A 22,078-nucleotide genomic window follows, 5' to 3' on the forward strand; every position below is an offset into this window, starting at 1 on the left:
CGCTGTAGGCGCTCGCCATCCTGATTGGCTGCTTCGATGGCCCCATTTCGGCCAATCACTTCTCACCAGGTTGTTTTAACCGCAGCCTGTGCACGCGCTCGCTGTCCTGATTGGCTGGTGGAGCGCCCCAATCCCCTTCCACCAGGTTTTGCAAGGAAGCGCCCCGCCTCTTTGTAGTCACTTCCCTTGCAATGACCAATGGAAAAGCTTCTGTGCGATAATTGACATTGTATCCGGGCCATAGTCTCGGAGGAATTGAGTCCGAAGGAAGGGCGGAAGTAGTCGCCGCCAGTAAGGGCAATAACAGAGGCAGGAGGAAGGCGTGAAAGGAAGATGGCGGCGCCGCACCAGTTTTCAGGGTTCTGCGGCCCTTTCCTGGTCCTCGCTGCGGTGTCGGTGCTGCGACATGGCGAGGCGCTGGGCACCTTGAACCTGCACGAGCTCAGTGAGCTGAAGTACGGGATTGAGATCGGTGCGGAGCCCGTGATGGCCGGGCAGGTAGGTATGGCTGGTTGGGCCGGGTGCAGGTGACGGGGGCGGGAGCAAAGCGAGGTGTCATTCTAGGATAGGGGTAGGCAATCTGATGCCCCCCAGATGTTTTGGACTACAGCTCCCATACTCCCTCACCTTTGGCCATGCTGGCTAGGGCTGATGGGAGTTGTAGTCCAGAGCATTTGCAGGGCACCGGTTTGCCTGCCCCTGCTCTAGAAGGACACCCTCGTGTTAAGGCTGTTGCAGAGAACATGATGAAGAGACATGTGGCCTGCAAAAGTCGAAGGTGTTATGTCATAAACTTTTGTGGCTTGAATCCCACTTCTTATATATAATACAGATAAACACGCACATAGCCAAAAAGGAAACAGCTATTGTTAACAGTTGAACCAGAAGGCCATGGGTTGCAAGAGGGTCCAGTCTGTGACATTTCTAGGCAAAGCTTGACTGTGTACAAGCTAAGTCCTGTGAACGCAGGTGGTGTCTGTGGACAAGGGGAGAAGCCTTCACTCTTAGAGAGGTAGTCCTGTTTACGCTGTTTTTTTTTAAAAAAGCCACAAAGAGTCATGTGGCACCTTAAAGATTAACAGGTGTATTTCAGTGCTTTTGATTTTATCCCCATTCCTATAGCACAGTGGTTGAACACATGGTTTGCATGCAGAAGGTTCCAGGGATTTTTAACTACAGATCCCTGACATCTCTAGTTAAAAGGAATCCTGTAGCTGCTAATCAGAAGGATTCTCTTCCTGAGACCATCTGCGGTCAGAATAGACAATAAGGAAGCTTCCTGTGTTCTAAGATTTAAGTATATGTAGATATCTTCCTTCCATCTCATGTTCTGCTGTTGTCTGTTTTAGATTGCAAGTGCCCTGGGTGTAGGACCTGTTTATTTGCTTTTGAAATTCTGTACAGTGCAATGTACACTGATGGTATAGTAAGAATAAGATTATATTAGTGTTCTTCATAGAATAATGAGGATGAGCTCTGCATCGAAACGTCACAGGCTGTATGTTTTGCATTCATGACTTGCAACTTAAAATACACATCCCCCCTTTATTTATAGCCATTCAGTTTCTAGCAGATGCTATATTGAATTGGCAGAGATCCTTTTGATCTGATCTAACACAGGCACTACCTCTGGGGAAAGCTCCTGAAAACTCTAGTGGGATGTTATTTTCCTAATGATAGGCTGGTATTAAATCCACCTGGCGCCATATAGAAAAACCTGTGTGGTAACTGGTCAGTCATCTGTAGAGATTACAAAAGAGGCCATCTAGTAACATGTCCCAGAAATATTACCAGGCTGTTCCTGTAGCTTTGTTTCCTTACAATAAGTATGCTGCGAATAAAAAATGTTCATTACTTCACAGGCTAGTGGGAATAGATATATTTCCTTTCCCTTTAGTCTAGGCATATTGCAACATGGGCAGGGGACTTTCTCCCCCACTTCAATGTATTCCCCCCCACCCTCTCTTCTGGGTTTCTTCTACCTTCTGTGCTGGCAGTTACACAATCAGATCTGCTTGCCTTATGCATCCATGCTATTGTTTTCTTGATTCATTGTTGAATGTTGGATTAGAAATAGCACTGTGTCAAAGTAACTAAAGTGATGAGGGTTATAGTGCTTATAGCAGTGGGTGTTTTGGGTGTTCAAGATTGCAGCATGTATATGAGTGTGGTAGCTGAACAATGTAGCATCCTTAGGAATCCAGCTTTCTCTTCTTTTTACAGAAAATGTCTGTAAACATTTGAGTGAATGTCTCACTCATCCACAGGTAGCCTAGGCAGAGGTCCAGGTGATTTTCAGGGTTAGTTGGAGAGTTCTCCATTGCACCTTCTTTCTTCCTATAATCAAGAGAAACAGAGGAAAAAAATATAAACGCATTTGTGTGATCTATTCAAGTTATGTAGCATGTGTTTTGTTAAAGTAGAATGGAGTTTTTTATTTCTAAAGCAGATTATAATCATAATCGTGAACCGATGGTTCAGATTGCTGTCTGTGCCTTAAAGGGAAGTGGAATAATTCATAGAGTTGATAATTTGACCATTAAAAAAAACTTGATTGGTTAACCGATCAACTAATGGTCAACATACAGTTTGCTATACTTGCAGAATTCCTTAACTATTATGAAACAATGAAATTATTTTCTAAAGATTAGTAATCATTCATTCTGATTAGCTATCAAAGCGGTGTACAATTTAAGGGAGCAATCCTATGGCCCCTAGACAGTGTCTTGAGGGGCCATAGGATATTTCGGATTCCTGGATCCAAGGTCAGAGACAGCGCTATCCCAAGGCCTCTCCAGGCTCCTTCCCTCCCTCTAGCCCTAGCTAGGCAGACAAGAAAACCTATCTAGCAAAAATGCAGAGTGGGGAGGCGACGATCCTCTCCACCGCTCCTCCTGGTCTGCATTGGTTGATTGTAAGCCTCCGAGTTCAGAGGCATACAAGCATCAGGATACGATTGCGCCCTAAAACAATAAAACTTTGCAACAATAAAAACAAGAAGATTAAAAACAGTTAAAACTTTTAAAACTATACATTTTAAAAGGCTACATTGAAAACTGAAAACATCTTTGCCTTCGACATGTGCTGGGGCTACCAGAAGTCCTAAGTCCTGCCTTGGCTTTTAGCTGTTTCAAAGATCTTCTTGGCTTCATTGCTTCTTTGTCAGTATCTAACTGTGGTCAGATGATGGCAATGGGCATCCAAGTCCTAATCCCCTTGTCTGCACCCTATCAAGCCAGTATGCCGCTGCTCAGCTTCCCACAGCCCATATTCTTGCCCTCTGCAGAAATCATGGCTTCTTTGGCCCCATTCTTGGCAAGATGCCTCAGTGGGTGTATGTTTACTGCTCTGGCAAGAGTTGCATCATCATACCTGAGATTTGTGCCATCTGTACTGAACATGACCCTGGGGAAACCAAAGCTTTACTCAAGGTGGCTTGAGCGCTTCTGCCATTGATTTCCTTTGTGGTTTGAAAAGTGCTGCCTTAAATCTGCCAGAGCTACATGACTCCTATGCATTCTTGGCTTCCTGCTATATTCTGGAGGGAAAGCACCCGGGTCATGGGGGGTCTGGCCTTTTTCTGAGTGATAGGGTTGCTATTGCTACTTCACAGCTATATATAGCTAGGGAATTGCAGGTGAGGGGGATGGAGTGTTTATGAAGTGTGATCCAGGTGTTTCTGCGGATAAATATTTATAGGAGAGAGGATGCCAGTAGATTTCCTTTCAAACAAAACTTGCTGCATCTGTTATGGAGCACTTGACTGTAACCTGGCTGTGCTGTCGTCTGCACCAGTGTCTTAGTTAAGAATCATTTACTTATACTGCTTTTAATCTAGTTCTGTCAGTCAAGTGCATTTCTATATTACAAGGTGCCATACACCCAGTCATGTTTCTGACTGGTGGCATTTGAAGCTTGCACTCAAACAGATGGTTTTAATTTACATACATTGCTCCCCCTGCCCCAATGATGGTATCCTATCCTTTCTGTCCTCTGCCTTTTCTTCTTCATCTTGTCCATCAGCATTTGGTTTGCTACAGCCTATATGCTGTCATGCCAATAATTCTGAATCTGCTTGTGAACCATAATCGGGCTTGGACCTCTTTCTAAGAGAGCTTTGCTCTGAAGGAGGGGATAAAGGCAGGAAGGAAGGGAATGCAAGATGGCGAAAGTTCAAAATGGAGTTGTGTGGGGGCGGGGAAGGTGCAGGAACATCGCTGTAAATTGCCATTAGGTCATGTCTTCCCTCCAACCCTGGTATACACATGAAATAATTTCTGAAAGGGAGGTATAAGTTGGCTATGCGTTTGCGTAGGGTTTTAAAATTTGGTTAAGTCACTTGTAATGAAAAATAACTGAAGAATGAGAGATCTGTTGTTTTGCAGCCAGAGCTGTGGAAGCCTGGGTAGGATTGCTGCTGTGCCAGAATTTGAAGTGGTGCATGTTGGCTCTGGTTGTTGTGTGGGTGTCACTTCGCTGTGGCAAAATCACATCCCATTGCTGTTGATCTATGAATATTGGAACCGTGTGAGTAGGACCAATCACATGGGTCTTTTCTTCCTAATCCCTCCTGGCCAAGGGACAATTGGGTTGAAAGCACCTGTCTGATTGGAGCCATCTACATGATTCTGGTATTCAGCTGCAAACCACAGAGATGTGGAATCTTACTACAGGGGACCAGCTCCCACATGGTTAGTTGTGTGTGTATATTCTCATTCACAGCAGAGCTGTTTAATATTTCCAAAAATATTTAAAGATTTCTAGAATTTATGACAGGAGGTTTGTCCACTAACCCATTTCAAAAAAGTTGTCTCCTCCAAAATAACCTTGGTTTGATGTTATTTTCACGGATATGGAACTTACTTTAATGACCATTTGATCCTTAAACGAATCACATACTTTGGAAATATTTGTCCGCGCTATTCTGATATTCTGGATAGCACGCTGTAATTTGGTATACACTGCAGAATGTTAAAATTGATAGTCCCCAATCATTAAAATAATCCACATGTGCCCAGGTGGGGGCCAGGGGAGAATTGACAGGCATGCTCCTCTGCAAAGGCATATAAAGCCACCTTTGCAGTTAAATATCAGCTGTTTTGGACTAGTAGGTATGCAATTTTTTTTGTTGATTTGACTTGTAATATTGTGCTGGTGGTTTTTCTCAGGGGATGCTGACACCTAGAATCATACTTTTTTTATTCTTTTGCTTTTGTATTGTAATGCTACTGCGGTATTAGGGTTCATGGTACTGATGTTTTATGTCGTGTAAATGACAAAAAAATCTGACTAATATACTATGTTTTATGTAAAGAATCATTTTTCATTAGTACTAGCATAGGTGTGTGCCTCTCTTGCTAGGTTGTATCTTGACACTGAGAAGAATGTATGCACTGTGGAAATGCATCTCTCCTCCTTTGTAAAGCATGTGGAAGAAAAGGGGCCTCCCAAATAGTAGTAGCTGTTCCCTAAATTAATTGACATTGACAACTTAATCATCTGGTTCTCCTGGGCTGGTTGGAACTGCTGCATGGGGGTTGTCCCCTTTGGGAGGGAAGTATCCTGGGACACTGCATGTGATATACCATAAAGGGAAGCAGAGTGCTGGCAGCCATTCTAAATAGCTGAAGTGCGCAGCATAAAATGGTAGTCTCCAAAGTGGTGGATCAAGGTATCTTAATTCAGGCTTGTAAGTAGTAGGGATGTCAGAGGAATCCATCCACGGGGTGAAGTTTGCCAAGCTTTCAACAGCTCAACCCCCCAGACTTTGCTTCGCTTACCTGTGAGCTGGCCCAACTCGATACAGATCAAGTTGGGCCAGCTTGTGGATTTGAGGTCATTTTTTTTCTGAAATCAAGATTTACACAAATTGCAGCTGCAAATTTGGCTGTAATTTGTGCAAATCCCAGCTGTAGTATGCTTAATTTGGGCAAATCACAGGTGCAATTTGCACAAGTTGCACCTGTGTTTTGCACAAATTAAGCCTACTACAGCTGGGATTTGCGTAACTGTCAAAACCTCTCCCCCAAGAAAGTTCCTAGATTTCCGGAAAAAGCCTGTGGCTCGGCTCACAAATGCAAGTGGAGTTGGGGCCTATGGGGAAATCCAGCGAGCCTAAAAAGGGCCGGATTTCCCTGCGACGGCCATCCCCAGTAAATAGCCCTTTGCCAAGCTGCACCTTGCCACGGAGAATCCTATGTATGCTTGCAAATAAGTCCCATTGAATCCCAAGTGCGCATAAGGCTGCCTCCCAAGAGACCCTTCGAAGCGATAAAGTAGGGGAAGTTCCACTAATCTGTTTCTGTTTTTCTTTGGGGAGGACGGTATGCCTGGGCTGATCATTTTTGTTGGGCTCATTTGCAAGGCTGTCTTCAAGGCTGCTGTAAAGCAGGAGTGAGCACAAGATAGGTCTGGATGTACTGGAAGATCCAGTAGACTGGCAAGTATACTTGCAGTATACCGGCAAGGGTTTCTGACTCCCAGTTGTTCAACAACAGCAACAGACTTACTCCCCGTCCACCCTAGATTATACTGCTGAAACGAAGAGAGCTTGGAGTAACCATGACTGGATTTTTGTGTGAAAGGACTATGAACTCCATTCAGTTTTGGAACTCAAAACAAATTCCTGGGCTCAAGAGTGTATGCCTTTTGCACCAGGTTTGTGGATCTCATGGTTCTAGTAAATAAAATAGATCCCACAAGCTTGAAATCTGTCCACCATTGCTATGGGCCATACAAGTGCTTCCTCCTTTTGTAAGAAGGCAGTGACACTCCAAATTTGCATGCATGTTCACCCCAGCAGGTTTCCACCAGCTTCAGATTTTCCGGTTGGCGCAATCTTAGGCCCCTGCCACAGGAACCAGTGTGCATTACAACAGTGGTTTTCAGACTGTGTGACAAATGTACTGGGGTTTCTTGTAGGCTTATCAGGGGCTCCTTGATGAAAAGACCAGTCCGGCTAATCAGGCTGCCCAAAAGACAGTGTGTGTGCCATCACCCATCTTCCCTTGCCATATATAGTTGCAAGGGTTGCTGCACAAATTGAGGGTGCACTTCTAGTTTGCCTCTGGCAACAACTGGATGCCTTGGCTGGCATCTCCTTGCAACTGACAGCACACTCCAGAATCCTTTGCATTGTGCAGGGATTCTGTGACCAGTTGGGGCTGGGGATGTTAAAATGAAATTCCAGAACTGCATTTTAACATCAGTATATTTATTTTATTATATTTCTATACTGCCCCATAGCCAAAGCTGTCTGGGCAGTTCACAAAAATTAAGTATAAACATATAAAGGTCACTTAAATTGCAGGCCAAACTCTAGCATAGTTTGATTTCAGTGGAACTTTGAGAGTCTTCAACCCCCAGCTGAGCGGGTTCTGTTGGCAGGGGGGCTCAGAGGACACACTAGATTGCAGTCCAGTTCTCCTGCATTTGAGAAGCAAGCAGTCGGCTGCTTGCTTCCCTTCATCCTAATTCCCAGGGCCCGCCCCATGTTTGAGGGTGTTCTGAGCAGAGTATGCTCTGGGCCCCCTCCTCTGTCAGAGGGCCCCTGCAGGCTTACCAGACAGTGGCTAGATGCAGCCGCCTGGCACCATAATTTTTTTTAAGGTGTCCCAGAGAAAGCCTCAGTGGTGGACCCTGGCAGTTGCCCAAAGATGCCACACGCTGCTGCTGGTTCTGCTAATTCCCAGTTCTGGCAGGTTGAGGGCTTTGGCCTGCTCTCTGCTGCCAGGGTTTCCTCTCTCTCTGCTGGGTTTGGGGCAAAGGTGGGAGTCATTCCAGCCCAATGCTTTTCTGCAAAAGTAAGAGTCCCTTCCTATCTTGCCACCCCCCTCCTGTTTTTCACTCCAGGTGTCTTATGCTGTCAACATTGTTGGGATGTGTGTGGTCTTTTCCTAGCTCAAACGTAGACACAGCCCTGAGCATCATGTTGTCCTGGTTCGCATGGAATGACAACCCTTTGTACAGGTTGAATTGTGGGTTGTCACTGAGTCATGGGTTGTTGTTATGTGCAAACCCTGAACTATTGTCTAAATATGGGATGTTAAGCACGGACAACCCAGAGTTCGCAACCCAGCAACAAACCATGGGTTCTGTCCCTGGGTTGTTCATGGTTGTTGTTGTTGTTCAGTCATGTCCGACTCTTCGTGACCCCATGGACCATAGCACGCCAGGCCTTCCTGTCCTGCGCTTTCTCCCAGTGTGTGCTCAAGTCCATATTCATTGCATCGGTGATGCTGTCTAGCCATCTCATCCTCTGCCGTCCCCTTCTCCTTTTGCCTTCAATCTTTCCCAGCATCAGGGTCTTTTCCAGAGAGTTTTCTCTTCGCATTAGGTGGCCAAAATATTTGATCTTCAGCTTCAGTATCTGTCCTTCCAATGAGCACTCAGGGTTGATTTCCTTTAGGATTGGCTGTTAACAACTCATCATTAAACCATTGTGTAGGATTTGCTGTAATGACAACCCACGATTCAATGACAGCCCATACTCTGCATTGTCATTGCATGCAAATCAGGCTGTTTGGTTCTACCAGACTTGGCCAGGAATACGGCTGTAATGCAGCAGCCCTACATATAGGAATGGTAGCCCATGTACTGCACTTCTGTCATCTGTGGCTGATGCCTTTTCAGTCCCTGTGGGACTGCCGAAACAGAGTTCGGTGCTGCTTTTTTATATGTTCCTTCCATTTTTGAAAGGGCGCGATTGCTTGACTGAATGAATGAATGAATGAGAAGGTTTTTGGCTTTTTGTCAAGTTGTTGGTCTGGAAAAAGACATCCTTTTCTGTAAACAGGCTGTGCAGCAGCTGCCCCGGTCCGGCCTGCTCTTTATAAGTCTGCACATGTTCCCAAGGCCTGGGTTGTAGTCGGTAGGCAGTTGGAGCCAAGCTCAGGGTAACCTTACCTTGCTGCTGTCCTTGCATGTTTCTAGTGTAATCATTGCTGATCGTGTGTTTACTGTTGAAGGACACTGTGGACGATGACCTCTTTTTGCCTGTGTATTATTGCTATGTGAATATGTACTATTCAGATCTTATCTCCGCATGAGGAGCCTGAAGGTCATCCAGCCCTCCATCTCACGCCCCGTGCCGCAAACTCTTTAAAAGTTCATCTGTCTATTAAGTTTCACACCTGTACATACTCATGACATGCAGGAAACCAATTATTTTGCAAGGAAACAAGTGCAGAATTTGTTATCTTAGTCTAGGAATTGTACCTTCCTCAATGGGCCAGTTTACATGACAGCCCATCATGGCCTGATTTACAAACCTCACATAACCCTAAAACAGACCGTGAGTTAAGTGGGGGTTCTTTAACCCTCAAATAAACCCCACTGGCTGGATTCGCAAGACATGAGAAGCCATGGCAACCCCCGTTTGGGGCTTGCATATTCATAATGCTGGATGGTATGCACCACAGCTCCTCAAGGGTAGATTAACTCACAATGGGCTGTCAATGACCTGATTCACACATAACGAAAAGCCATGGTTTAACCATGGTTTGTTGAATTGTAGATTGTTGTTACATGCGAACATGGAACTATGGGTTAACTATGGGTTTTAGGTTTTATTCTGGTTGTACTTTTGTATTGCAGTTTTAAGGTTTTATATTTTATATTGTTTTACACTGTACCTTGAAGTTTTAATTTTTGTGAATCGCCCAGAGAGCTTCAGCTGTGGGGTGGTATAGAAATGTAATAAATAAATAACCACGAAGAACCCATCGTCGGTTGTTGGGTTGCGAACTGTGGGTTGCTTAAACCGTGGGTGGTTGTTACGTGTGAACCCAGAATTGTGAATTGTTCATGGGTTGTTTTGCCAGGCTACAGAGGCAGCGGGCAAGAGCAGTAAAAAAACCAAAAAAAACCCCAGCCTCTTTACATGCCAGGACTTCAGTGCCACAAAGGCAGTTCTGATACAGAGAGGGTGCAGGAGAAGGAGTGCAGGAAATCTGGCTCTCCTTCAAAACCAAATGGCAAGTTCTCCCTCCGGTTTCACTGTTCTGTCCCCGGCCAATGCCTGTGCCTACTTGCCCTCTTTCACCCCACTCCTGTGCTTACGCTTTCTCAGAGCAAGTCATCGGAGGTGGTGACCATCTCCTCCAAATACAAGCAGAAGTATGAGTGCCGGCTTCCAGCTGCCGCAGTGAAGATCCACCAGGAGAAAGAGGAGGAGTCACAGAGCTACACCGGACTGGGGATCTTGGAACTGCTGAAGCCAATGGAAGCAGCTCCATGCCTTATCAAGGTGACTTTAGAGTAGGGGTGGTAGGAATGGAACATTGGGAGACTAGACATGACCAAGAGATGTGGTGGACCCCTTTGGGGTCTGTATCAATAGATCTTCCTTCTCACATCTGCTCCTGAAGCAGTTTTGCTTGCAGAGCTCGTAATGGCACATAAAATGAGGCTAGATTAGCACATGTTCCCTTGTCTTTAGCACTTGAACTAGACAGGGTGCTTTTTACAGTACTCATTTTGCTAATTGACACACAGACCCTTGGAGGTAGATTACTGGCATTCCCATTTTACACATGTGGGAACTGAGGCTGAGGGGCTACCCAGAGAGGCTGGGGCCTGCAACTGGATTTGTGTCCAGACTCAACACTCTCTGCCATGCCATACTGACCTATAGTCTGTAGCCCCCCCCCCCCTTTTCTTGTAAGAACTACAGCTGCCAACTGGCTAAACTGTCTTCAATCGATTGATGATTTGCCTCTTAACCAATTTTAAAATGCAGACTTCTGAAGCCCCATTCTAGCTCCTCCTTTGGGGGTACCGAATGACATTTGGAATCTTGCAATTCAATAAACGAAAGCTACTGCTCATTATGGGACAGCAAGGCCATGTTTTACTTTTTAAAAAAATATTCTTCACCATTGCAATACAGCAACAAAGCAGTTTGAAAAAAAACAAAGATGCACACTTTGTTGTAAGGTATCCAAAGAACTTTATATTGGGTGGCATATAAATATCAGAAATATTTAAATAAACAAATGGAAGCTGGGCCATGTCTGTTTTAAAACTACCCTAACTAATTATTCACCTAAATGTTTAATATACCAGTTGAATCTTGTTTAAAAAAATCAGTTTAATATAAATGTTTAATATACCAGTTGAATCTTGCAACCCTACTAAAAACCCATTGCCAAAATTCATTTCAGTTTGTCCTCTCCCACTTCAGTCCTTGAGGGTTCTCCCCCTGCCCCCAGTTATACCAGGGGTGGGCAACTTGTGGTGGTGTTGACCTACAACTTCCATCAGGCCTAGCCAGCATGGCCAGAAATGAGGAATGATAGGAGTTGTGGTCCCTCAGATGTTTTGGCCTAAAAGTGCGCCCCCCCTGAGTTGCACCAACCACTTCTATAACCCAAACTTCAGGTAAACGTCACATGTATGTGCTCCCTCTGTTCACTTGCATGCCTAGGTGTTTTCTGGTGACAGAATTAGAGTGGTGGTACTTCAGGAGAATTCGAATGCAGGAGGGGACTTAACAGGGTTTTACTTCAAGCAGATACCCCAGGCTTTAACTTCTCCCTTTTCTCTCAGACTAAGGACTGGTGGACGTACGAGTTCTGCTATGGGAAGCACATCCAGCAATACCACATGGAAGGTACCGTCTTCCCCTTGGTTGGTTGGTTGGTTGCCTGCCTGGTCTAGCTTTACAGGGATGGTGCTCCATCTGAAAAAGGTTTATCTGGCTCTAAGAGCTCTGAAACAGGGCAGCAGTCGGCAGACCCTGTCGCCTTTTCTTCACACGTCCGTTCCTTAGCAAGCGCGGTGCTACATTTGACGATATTCAGTAAGTGGTCCTCGAGTGGTGTTGGATAGGTAGGAGGCAGCCCAGGTGTGGGTCACGGATTCTCAGCTGCAGTGTGTGTAGCAGGAGGAGAGGCAAGGCCTGTGTAATCCTTCCACTGTTTTTCCCTGGCAAGGCCATCCAACTTTCCTCCTAGGTATGTCTTTCAATTCAAGAAAAGTGGCTGAGGGAAGAGATTGGAAGGGAAGAGCATATTGGCCATTTCAGGTATTCCTTGGAGGCCCTGCTGCAGTCTCCCCTGCCATCTGAAGTGCATTTGGGAGATTATCTGGAATATGGCCTTCCTTTCAGCAGCGCTGAAACTCTGGAATTGCCTGCCAGGGGGAGCTCTTCTTGCATCTTCACTGGCCAACCAGTGATGGGCGAAGCTGATGTTTCAGGGGTCTCCTGAATGTGGAAGGGATTTCGCTCCCTTAGTAGGTGAGCCAAGCTTCTCTGCCTTTTGTTGGCTTTAGTTTTCTGCTTATTAGCTGCAATTTCACCTTTCTTTTCATCCTTTTTTTTTTTTAGTTTGCTGTTTTTATAGTTTTGTCTTTAATATTACCTGCCTTGAAGGACCTCTGGCTGAAAAGGTGGGATATAAGTATTTTCATAAATGAGGGAGGGAGGGAAAGGGTACTTGCCTGCCACTTCTCTGCAGATTGGTAAGGGGTGAGAGGCAATTTTGCAACAGTTGAAAGAGCAACCAGGGTTCCCAGTTCCACCCTTAGACTGTGCTTTGTGTACATTGTGCTTCTCCAACTTGGTGCCCTTCAGATGTGTTGGACTACAGCTCCCATAATCCCCAGACAGCATGTCCTGATGGGAGCTGTATTCCAACATATTTGGAGGGCACCAGATTGGGGAAGGCTGGCGCATGTTATCTTGGATGTCTTTAGAACAGCCTTGCAAAACAGGGTTGGGGAATGCATGGCTCTCCAGGTGTTGTTGAACTGCAGCTCCCATCAGCCCTAGCCAGCAGAGCCAATGGTGAGGGATCATGGGAGCTGCAGTCCAACATCATCTGTAAGGCTGTTGATGTTCCCCATCCCTGCTGTAAAGTGTGGTCGATATTATCCCCATTTACAGAGTTGGGCCAGGGTGGGGTCATGGCTTTTCTAGTGCTGTCAAATTAGTAGCATTCAGACTGATGGCTTAAGCCAGGGGTGCAGAACCTCAGGTCTGGGGTCCTAATCGGCCTTCTGGGGTTCCCCATAGCCCCTTTCCCTGGCCCCACTGCTTCCCCCAACCACCCACTGTCTTGTCGTTTCCCAGCTTTTGTGCAATTATTCCCGTTTTCTAAAAGTTGCAATGCCTCTCCTAAGGCTTATTTACTGGGAGTAAGAGCTGTAAGCTAAAATATGCTGGTATTTGGGGGGTTCACCCTGCCCCTTTTGCCTTTGGCTCCACCCACCACTGGAACGTGGCCCCTGAGATCTTCTCTGAAATGGAATTGAGCTGAAACAGGTTGGGCACCCCTGATGTAAGCAGTTCCTGAAGGCAAACCAGGAAGGACCAGCTGGCTCCTTTTTAACTGATGGGGAGGTTCCTGTATTCCCAGATTCCTGGGGTGGGGTGGGCAGGGGGGTCATTCAGTCTGTGGATGCACTGTCCCTTTTGCATTGGTATGTAGAATTGAAACTTTTCACTTGGTCCTTTATTTTCCCCCATCCATTTCTTAACTGGGTTAGTCTGTAAGCTAGAATTACTGACTTGATGCATACAGAAAACAGGCTTCCTCATTTCCCACTGGTTCCCCCCCCCCCATATTTGGGGATTTTAGCACTCTCTGAACTTCCTCAGGGATCTTCTGGTGTCCCCCAAAGAGTGATTACTTGGGCCTCCCATTTGTTTCGAATTATTTGCTTCAGGCATGTGCCTGAATAAAGCTTTTAGGACCAGCCCAGGTATAGGTGTGTGCATTTGTGTGGTAGTCAATGTAGCCAGAGTGGTTGCCTGAATTTTGACCTGGTGGGTACAGCTCAAGAAGATGTCCTCCTCAGCCTCGGGTCCATGCTAGGCTGTCTTTATTTCTTTTACCTTCAATTTGCTGACTGACATTTGCATCTCTTCCTGTGTTTGTTTCTCAGAGTCTGAAATCAAAGGTGATATCCTGTACCTTGGCTATTACCAGTCTGCATTTGACTGGGACAATGAGACGGCAAAGGTAGGCGTTCCCCAGACATTGGGCTCTTCATGCTGTGAGAAAGTGCTTGAATGGCTGTCCCTGTGCTTGATACACATAACAAAGTTCAAGGACCCCCCCCCCCCACAACTCTTGAGTTATTCTGAGAAGTTTCACTTCCTTTTCTTAACAGGCCCTTCTTTCCTCTCTCTCCCTATTCAGTCTAAAACCCTAAGATCAAGAACCTTGATACCAAAGACTGAACTATCACAAAATCAGTAAAGTGGAACATCATAGCCATACTTCATTAGAAACTATGCCAGTGTTTGTGCAGCATGGCCCAGCTGCCGTTCAAAATCATCATAATCATCATAATTTTATTATCATCATCATCTAGCTCATAATTGGAAAAGTTTTATGGTATTTCCTGCAGTTAGATATTTGAAATTGTATTTTTATTTTAATTGGATTACTTTAAAGTTGTTTACATTTAAGGAGCTTTTAACATTTTCTTGATACAGAATTTTACTATTTTTCTGTTGCAAGCTATCTTGTGAAGGCTACAGTCTTGCAAGGCAGTTAAAAATATATATAGATGAAATTTGATAAATGAAGAAAACCTAAGATAGATATCTGCATACTTAGCTTGGAGTCTTGTGGGGCAGGGTTTTTTTTCCTTGTTGGTTTTTTACTCCCTTTGTGGTTTCCGCCTCATGTATGGGGAAGGTCTTGGGCCAGAGGTTTTCCGGCATTGCTTTGAAGGTTCTTTAAAGGAAAGGGGGAGGTGGCCTTCAGAGCTCAATTTGCTACCACAAGAATTGCCCTCGTCTGTTTTTTAGCCATTTGCATAGCAAAGAGGGACTCCCAGGTTGTCCTGTCTCTTCTCTTCTCCCCACTCCCTTCTGGCAGTGAGTTTGCTGCAGTCATCCTTGGATAATTCCAGGATGGTGGTAACAGCAACGGCTTCTGTCCCCACGTTTTGTTGGAGCTAAAACTGTATCTGTCCCTGTGTAAACTCTTCTTCGCATCTAGGCCCAGCTCTGAGCAAATTTACCTTCAGCTTCACATTTACGGCTTCAGAAGGGGCTTGCTGCTCATCAGAGGCAAATGTGGTAAAAGCTGTGAAACTTAAGAAGTGCTGTCTTAAGAGTTTTCTCTGGTTCTCCCCTGATCACAGGCTTCAAAGCAGCACAAGCTGAAGCGTTACCACAGCCAAACCTATGTCAATGGATCCAAGTGTAACCTGAACGGGAAGCCCAGGGAAGCTGAAGTCAGGGTAAGGAAGGGGACTCCGTTTTGCTGGGAGAGGGTTTCCCGAGGCAGCAGCCGAGAGGAAAAGACTCTAAGTCTCTCCCTACAAAGTTATGGAAGTGGAGGGCTCCATCCATGGAGCCAGAGCAGTCTCCCTTATTGCATGATGGTGCAAAGCTGCCAGTGTCTGTAGAGCAGGGTGGGCAACGTGCGGCCCTCCAGCTGCTTTGGCCTACAACTCCCATGATCCACCACCATTGGCTGTGCTGGCCAGGGCTGATGGGAGCCGAAGTCCAAAGCATCTGGAGGACACCACGTTGGGGGAGGCTAGAATAGGCCGCACTGGGCTGGATGGACCGATGGTCTGAGCCGCTCTAAGGCAACTTCATATGTCTCCTCATATCTTGATTCCAGTTTTTGTGTGAGGAAGGTTCAGGTGACTACATCGCCCGTGTCGACGAGCCCCAGTCCTGCTCCTATGTGCTGACCGTCCACACCACCCGCATCTGCCACCACCCCTTTTTGCGGCCGCCCTCCACTGCCACCCCTCAGACCATCCGCTGTCACCCAGCCCTGAGCCCTGCTGAGTATGTGGAATACGTCAAGGCCCAAGTGTGTAAGTACATCTCATCAGGAAGTAAGTACATCTCATCAGGGTTTCTCGCTGGGATTGCCCTACAAAGAGGGATAAAGCACTGCTGAGGTGCCCCACAGCTGAGGCCTTTGACCTCAGCCAAGGAGATGGTGGGAAAAGATGCCCACTCCTAGCCTCCATTCCTTGTAGCTGAGAGAATACAGTGGCGAGCCAGTGTGGTGTAGTGTCGGGCATGTTGGATCCGGGTGCAAATCCCCACTTAGCCATGAAGATCACTGAGTGACCTTAGTCTTGGAGACTAGCCCAAACTACCTTGCAGGGTTGTGTGGTGTGTGGGTGGGGTGGGGGTACTACCATGTGTGCTGCCCTGAGGAACTTGGTGGAAAGGCAGGATACAAAATAAACCTGCATGGGTCTGCAGGGTGTGGAATCTGAGTATATGGCCCTTGGGGGTGATCAAATTTTGTTGGACTGTCCTGAGACTTGTGATCTACCAGCAAACAGGCTCTCTTTTATTTTTGTCTGTGCTGCTTAGGCCACAGCACATAACACGAGTGGACAGTGGACAGGTCTTCAAAGCCACACAGGGAAATAAAGTGGCCTGATTAACAGTTCCCCCGCCATGGCCACTCCTTCTCTTGCCTGCCTCCAATGCTGGTCAGGGCACGGCAAGTTCAGTAATAGACAGAGAACAGAACTTGACTGGCCAGCTGAGTGCATTTTATTTATTCATTTACAAGATGCATATACCATTCTGTATCTCACAAGATTCCTGAGCAGTGAGCAATAAAAGAAAGAAAAAGAATCAAAATACAGGATTTAGATATTTAAAATATGATTACAACAGTAAAACCATGGATGGTCAATTAGAGAAGGTCTGCTTAAATAAAAATTACTTCAGCAGACACTGAACGTAAAACCTCGTCAGTGCCTGCCTGACATCAATAGGCAGGGAGTTCCACAGAGAGGGAGCCGGTACACTGAAGGCTCTTGTGCTTCTGAAAGAGCACTTCCGGAGGAAAACTTGACGCAACTGGCAACATGCCTTATTCAGAAATGTAATTACAAGAGGTTCTCTTTGCTGGCCCTTCCTATCTGATAATAAACATAATTAATCCTTTCTGGTAGCAGGTAGGTCGCTCCTGCAACTTGTACCAGCCAGGCCAGTGGAGAGGGCCTGGCAGTCTTGCCTTCCCCTCCTGATAACTGCAAGAGGTGGGATAGCCACTGATGAAGTCTTTTCTGGGAAGAAGTGTGCTCCATTGTTTTAGCCTTTGTGACAGCAGAGAAAAACCTCAACATATATTGGCAAATGCTTAGACATCAGGGAAAGGTCCAAAGACGGCTCTTCTTGCAGTGAGGCAGTCAGTCCTGTTCTTCATGCCCTGCCCCTGTTCCTCCAGCCCCCATCCCAGTATCAAGCTCCTCATTCCAAATATTACGACGCATGCCCCCCTCCCCCACCCTCCAAAACACCCAGAATAAAGCATACAAATACTTCTGCTTGGTTAATGCAGAGGTGCTCAGAAGGTAGATCTCCCGATATTTGGGACTTCAATTCCCAGAAGCCCCTGCCAGTATGGCCAATGGTCAGGAATGCTGGGAGTTGAAGTCCAGATCATCTGGAGATCTACTTTCTGCCCACCCCTGGTCTAATGTAGTCACGTGATAGAATTTGGGGTTTTCTGACTGCAGAATGCTGGGTTTCTTGGCATAGAATTGTAGATTTCCTTGCCTCTATGGACAATCCTATTCCTTACACAGGCCTTGCTCCCTGCATGTCAGAAGAGCCATGTAGCATAGGGAGAACAGGCTGATTAGTACTTCAGCAGGGATTGCCAGGGAATCTGCTCACCGGGGATCTTGGGAGAACCTTGTCTTTTCGCCCTTGATGCTGTGATGGTGACCTGTTTATCAACCAGACTTATTTCGTATTTGTGTGTGCAAAATATATGTGTGTGTGAAATTTTCTGCAGCTGACACCAAGCGCAAAGTGGAGGAGATCTCTGAGGAGCTGAAGACTCTAGACACACAGCTATGGAATGAGCAAGGCCCCAACTCTGCTGTTCAGGAGCCAGATGAGGACGGTAGGGTGCCACTGCCCTCCCCTAGCCTGGCACCTTGCAGGAGTCTTGGACTGCAACGCCCGCCAGCCGCAGCTAACATGGCCAGTGGTCAGGGATGATGGGAATTGTCAGCCAAAACAGATGGAGGGCACCAGGTTGAGAGCGGCTAGAACAGCCTCACAAAGATGTTACTGCAATCCAGCGTGGGTGGTTAGGTGGAGTAATTGCCAGGAACGTGAAACAGATTTAAGTGACCAGAGACATTTGCCTGACACGTTGACCCAGTTCACATGACATGGCAGGGTTATCGTGGGTTAATTAACCCATGATTAGCCTCAGTGCATATGGGGTGCATGCGGCTGCCATTTTGAACCTCCTGCAATCAGGGGTTGCAGCGTGTCATGTGAACCTGGCCATTCTGGGTTAATCAACCCATATTTAACCCTCAATTAGTAGTTGGATTAAGTGAGGATTGTTTAATCCTTGATTAACCCACGATGGCAAGGTTCGCATGGTACGTCACAACCTGATTGCCCTGATCAGAGGTCGCACATTCAAAGTGGAAGCTCCATGCACTGTGGCTAATCATGGGTTAATTAACCCACAGTAAGCTGCTATGTTGTGCGAACCAGCCCTTACTCTGTATAGTTCTAGGTGGCAGGTTGAAACCATTTTAGTTGCCTGAGCTTTTGATGAACACTGAGGGAGATTTATTTTTTAAGAACTGCTTTTGAATTTTTATTGTTATGCTGGGTTCTATGCCTTGAGTTAGCAATTTGTTATTTTAATGTTGCATTTGTGTGTGTGTTTTCTTTAGAAACTGCCTTGAAAAATGTTTACGTATAAAAGGCAGAACATCAATGTTGAGTCAGCCTTCTCCAACCTGGCACACCCCCATGTGTGTCAGACTGCAACTCCCATCATCCCCATGCTGACTAGGTATGATGGGAGTTGTAGCTTAATACATCTGGAAGGCACCAGGTTGGAGAAGGCTATGTTAAATGATGCAAGGCTCGATGGCAATCCTTGGGAGTATCCTTGGGGCTGTCCGTGTGTGTGTGTGTGTGTAACGGAGTAAGAAAAGCTATCCTCAAACTAAGGGTTTCTTGTATAAACAGCCTCTGCTGTTTTAACAGTCTTGGCTACAGATCATCTGTTTTCTTTCCAGGCTGAGTTTTTTAAAATCTAAACTGCACACTGTGATTAGGCCCGTCTGTTTTTATTTGAAGTCTGTCTGTCTTGTCCTCATAACCAGGAAACCTTGCCACTGAGTGGCTTTCTGTCACATAGCACATAACAGGATGCATTTGATCGGCCACAGAGGTGGCAAGAGGGGTAGCTATTGCATGGCTGGGAAACCATATGTATCTTCGGCAAATGGAATTGTACTCCCTATGCCGAATAATGTAAAATACATGAACAGCCATTGAAGTAACTTGCGGTTTGAAACAAGCTCTTAATTACTGTTATCAGTTAGATACCTCTCCAAATAAAAACATCCTGCATTGCTTCCAGATAGTATTTGCAGCCAGGGTTGGGGGGGACTCCTCAAGGGAAGGCTATCTTGGGCGTTGTCTCTTTCTTTTCTTTTTAAGGCATCCTTATTGAGAGTATATAGCCTCCAATATATTGAATACTATTTCAGATTATTTCAGCTGTAGTGATGGTGATGGGGCTCATGTGTCATGCTCAAATGGGTTGGAGGTCCAAATTCCCCACCCAGTTGATGGCCAGAAGAGGACCACATCCATAATGTTTTTTAAAAAAATGAATGCCTGCTACTCAGATGCATTGCATTTTATACCATTCTCTTAATATTTGATCTCGATACTTTGATTCTAATTTAGGGGGGAAGGGGGGGTGCAAGGGTGCAATCCTATGCATATTTAGACAGAGAAAAGGCCTACAACTCCCAGCATGCCCCAGCCAGTCTAAACACGCAAGGATTGCACCCTAAATAGCTGATACTAAGGGCATCTGATTCCTAGTCCTAAAGATGGCTCGTTTTTGTGCTGTAGGCTGTGTTAGTGACCCCTAAAGGCTAAAGGGCCTGATTAAGCCCATGATAAAACTAGTGTTTAACATGAGGCTCGTGGGACTCTAAAATGGCAGAGTGGAATTTAAAAATGTAATTTAATCATAGAATCATAGGGCTGGAAGGGGCCTACAAGACCATCGAGTCCAACCCCCTGCTCCATGCAGGAAGCCTGATTCCCAGGCAGTCCTCCATCCAAATACTAACCAAGGCTGGCTCTGCTTCGCTTCCGAGATCAGATGAGATCAGGCACATCCAGTCCTAGCAGAATTATAATCGTAGAACTATATGTTCAAGGCTGTATACTTGGCTAGATGTATCAAATTCCATGTCAATAAAAAATTAAAGTCTGGGGACTGTAGAAACCACGCAGACTTCCATTCAACTTCTTGGCTTGCATTACTGATTCTGAGTTTTGCTAGCCTTGGGAGTGGAGAGGGCCAAGGCACTTCTGATCTCTGGAAGGTCTTGCTCAGCCCATATTCTGCCCTGGGACATCTGGCAGTTCATCTGACTTCATAACGTGTGGGCAGTAGCTGCCTTTGCAGGCTTAGCAGCTAGAAACGTAAATAGGAGCTGAGATGGTTGGCACACTGAATTGTGTGACTGCAAAATTCTGCATTTATGTGGTGCAGAATAGTCTTAGTCCTGAGTGTATTGTAGAATTGCTGTTGGTAAGCCCAATTGCCTCCCTCCCTCTTACACTCTTCGCATTGCACATTTGGTCAGTGCCTCCAGCTCCAGCTCCTCCAACTGAAGCCGAACCAGGTGATGAGAGTGATTTCTGGGGAAGAGTGCTCCGTGGAGATGGGAAAGCAGCCCAGATGCCAGACCAAACAAAGGTAATCTGCTGTTGTTATACTTGATCTTAACCATTATGTGCCCAATTAATTATTGAAGAAGTATGTTTATCCCATCTTTTCCCCTTTCAACAATTCTTACAACAGTAATAAGTAACAGACTATAAAAAGGCCTTTTTACCATCTTTCTAAAATCTTATCTGGTGAGGCATCTCCAACTGTAACTAGGGAGCAGTGGAGGCTGATGACTGCTTCCTTTTAAAATAATTTTAAATTGTTGTTGCTGCTTTTAAATTCTTTTCTTTTTGTTTTATCACTGGTTTTACTGTATTTGTTTTCATTATGTATGTCTCCCTGAGAGCCTTGGCTATAGGGCGACTCAAAAATTGAATTAATAATAACAATAGTAATAATCCTGGGTGTTCCTTTTTTTATTTTACAGTTGAGGCAAGATGGTGACTTCACCATACATGTACATGTCCCATGGTATCTGATCTGGCCTCTGATCAGTGGATTATTTTATAGATTTATATCCTGCCTTCAGAGAATTTTTTTTATGGTGGTTCACAATGTATAAAAACACAACAGTGAAACAGTAAAATATTGGCTCTTGTGTTTTAAATCTGTATTTTAAATCTCTGCATTGCTGCTAGGTTTTATTCTGGTTGTACTGTTACATTGTGCTTTTAAGCTTTCATATTTTATTTTGTTTTATACTGCACTCTGTGCTTTGAATTTTGTGAGCTGCCCAGAAAGCTTTGGCTGTTGGGCAGTATAGAAATGAAATGAAATAAAATAAAATACAAGTAACAACGTGGCACAGCTGAAACTTTTTTTAAAAGTCGCATACACAAAGCTAATCATAAGAGGCCTTCCTGGCCTAAAAGCCTCATCAAAGCACGATTAAAAGTGCAAGGTGAAGGGGCTTGCCGGATCTTCTCAGGTTGCAGAGTTCCATAGTCTCGGTGCTGCTATGGAGAAGTCCCTGTCTCTCTGCTGCTCACCAAACAGGTTGATTTAAAGAGATACCAGACAGCAGACCCTGAAATGATGATCTTAAAAGCTAGGTGGGTTCATAAGGGCAAAAGTAATCCCTTAGGAAACTGGGTCTCAGACTGTTTAGGAAGGGCAGCCTCATGGAGAAAGCACTGCAGTAATCCACTGAAATAGAGATGCCAAGCCTAATAACAGTGAGTGTGCCGAACGGCGGTGCGCCAGTCCTGTTGCCATGGCCTGCCAAAGAACGTCTTCATCATAAGCAGAGCGTTTTCCCCAGATCCTAGTAGCTCACTTCCTCATATTTGTATAGTTCAGGGGTGAGCAACACACGGGCTGCATGCAGCCCTCCCAAGCTCGTTTTGGCGGGGGGCCCTGCACCCCTGTGGCCGCTGCATTTACTGTGTCTGCCA

At 45.6% G+C, this 22,078-nt stretch overlaps 1 protein-coding gene across 3 annotated transcripts in view; it reads left to right on the plus strand.

Moving 5' to 3' along the window:
• Positions 1–290: 290 nt before the first annotated feature.
• Positions 291–22,078, plus strand: part of OS9 (OS9 endoplasmic reticulum lectin) — a 37,948-nt gene continuing 16,160 nt past the window's right edge. For 2 of the 3 annotated variants that reach the window (XM_084836638.1, XM_084836639.1), the window contains exons 1-8: positions 291–498; positions 10,070–10,246; positions 11,548–11,611; positions 13,888–13,964; positions 15,100–15,198; positions 15,588–15,789; positions 17,745–17,855; positions 20,599–20,711. In XM_084836638.1, coding sequence (XP_084692764.1) covers positions 334–498; positions 10,070–10,246; positions 11,548–11,611; positions 13,888–13,964; positions 15,100–15,198; positions 15,588–15,789; positions 17,745–17,855; positions 20,599–20,711 — 1,008 coding nt within the window. In that variant the 5' untranslated portion in view covers positions 291–333. Of the gene's footprint in view, positions 499–10,069; positions 10,247–11,547; positions 11,612–12,104; positions 12,239–13,887; positions 13,965–15,099; positions 15,199–15,587; positions 15,790–17,744; positions 17,856–20,598; positions 20,712–22,078 lie in introns of those variants that run through there. The other variant, XM_084836641.1, reaches the window with a different exon arrangement.

Source organism: Heloderma suspectum, chromosome 2, assembly GCF_057233095.1.
Source record: "Heloderma suspectum isolate Gila_16-S chromosome 2, 16-S_ref, whole genome shotgun sequence".
NCBI lineage: Eukaryota > Metazoa > Chordata > Lepidosauria > Squamata > Helodermatidae > Heloderma > Heloderma suspectum.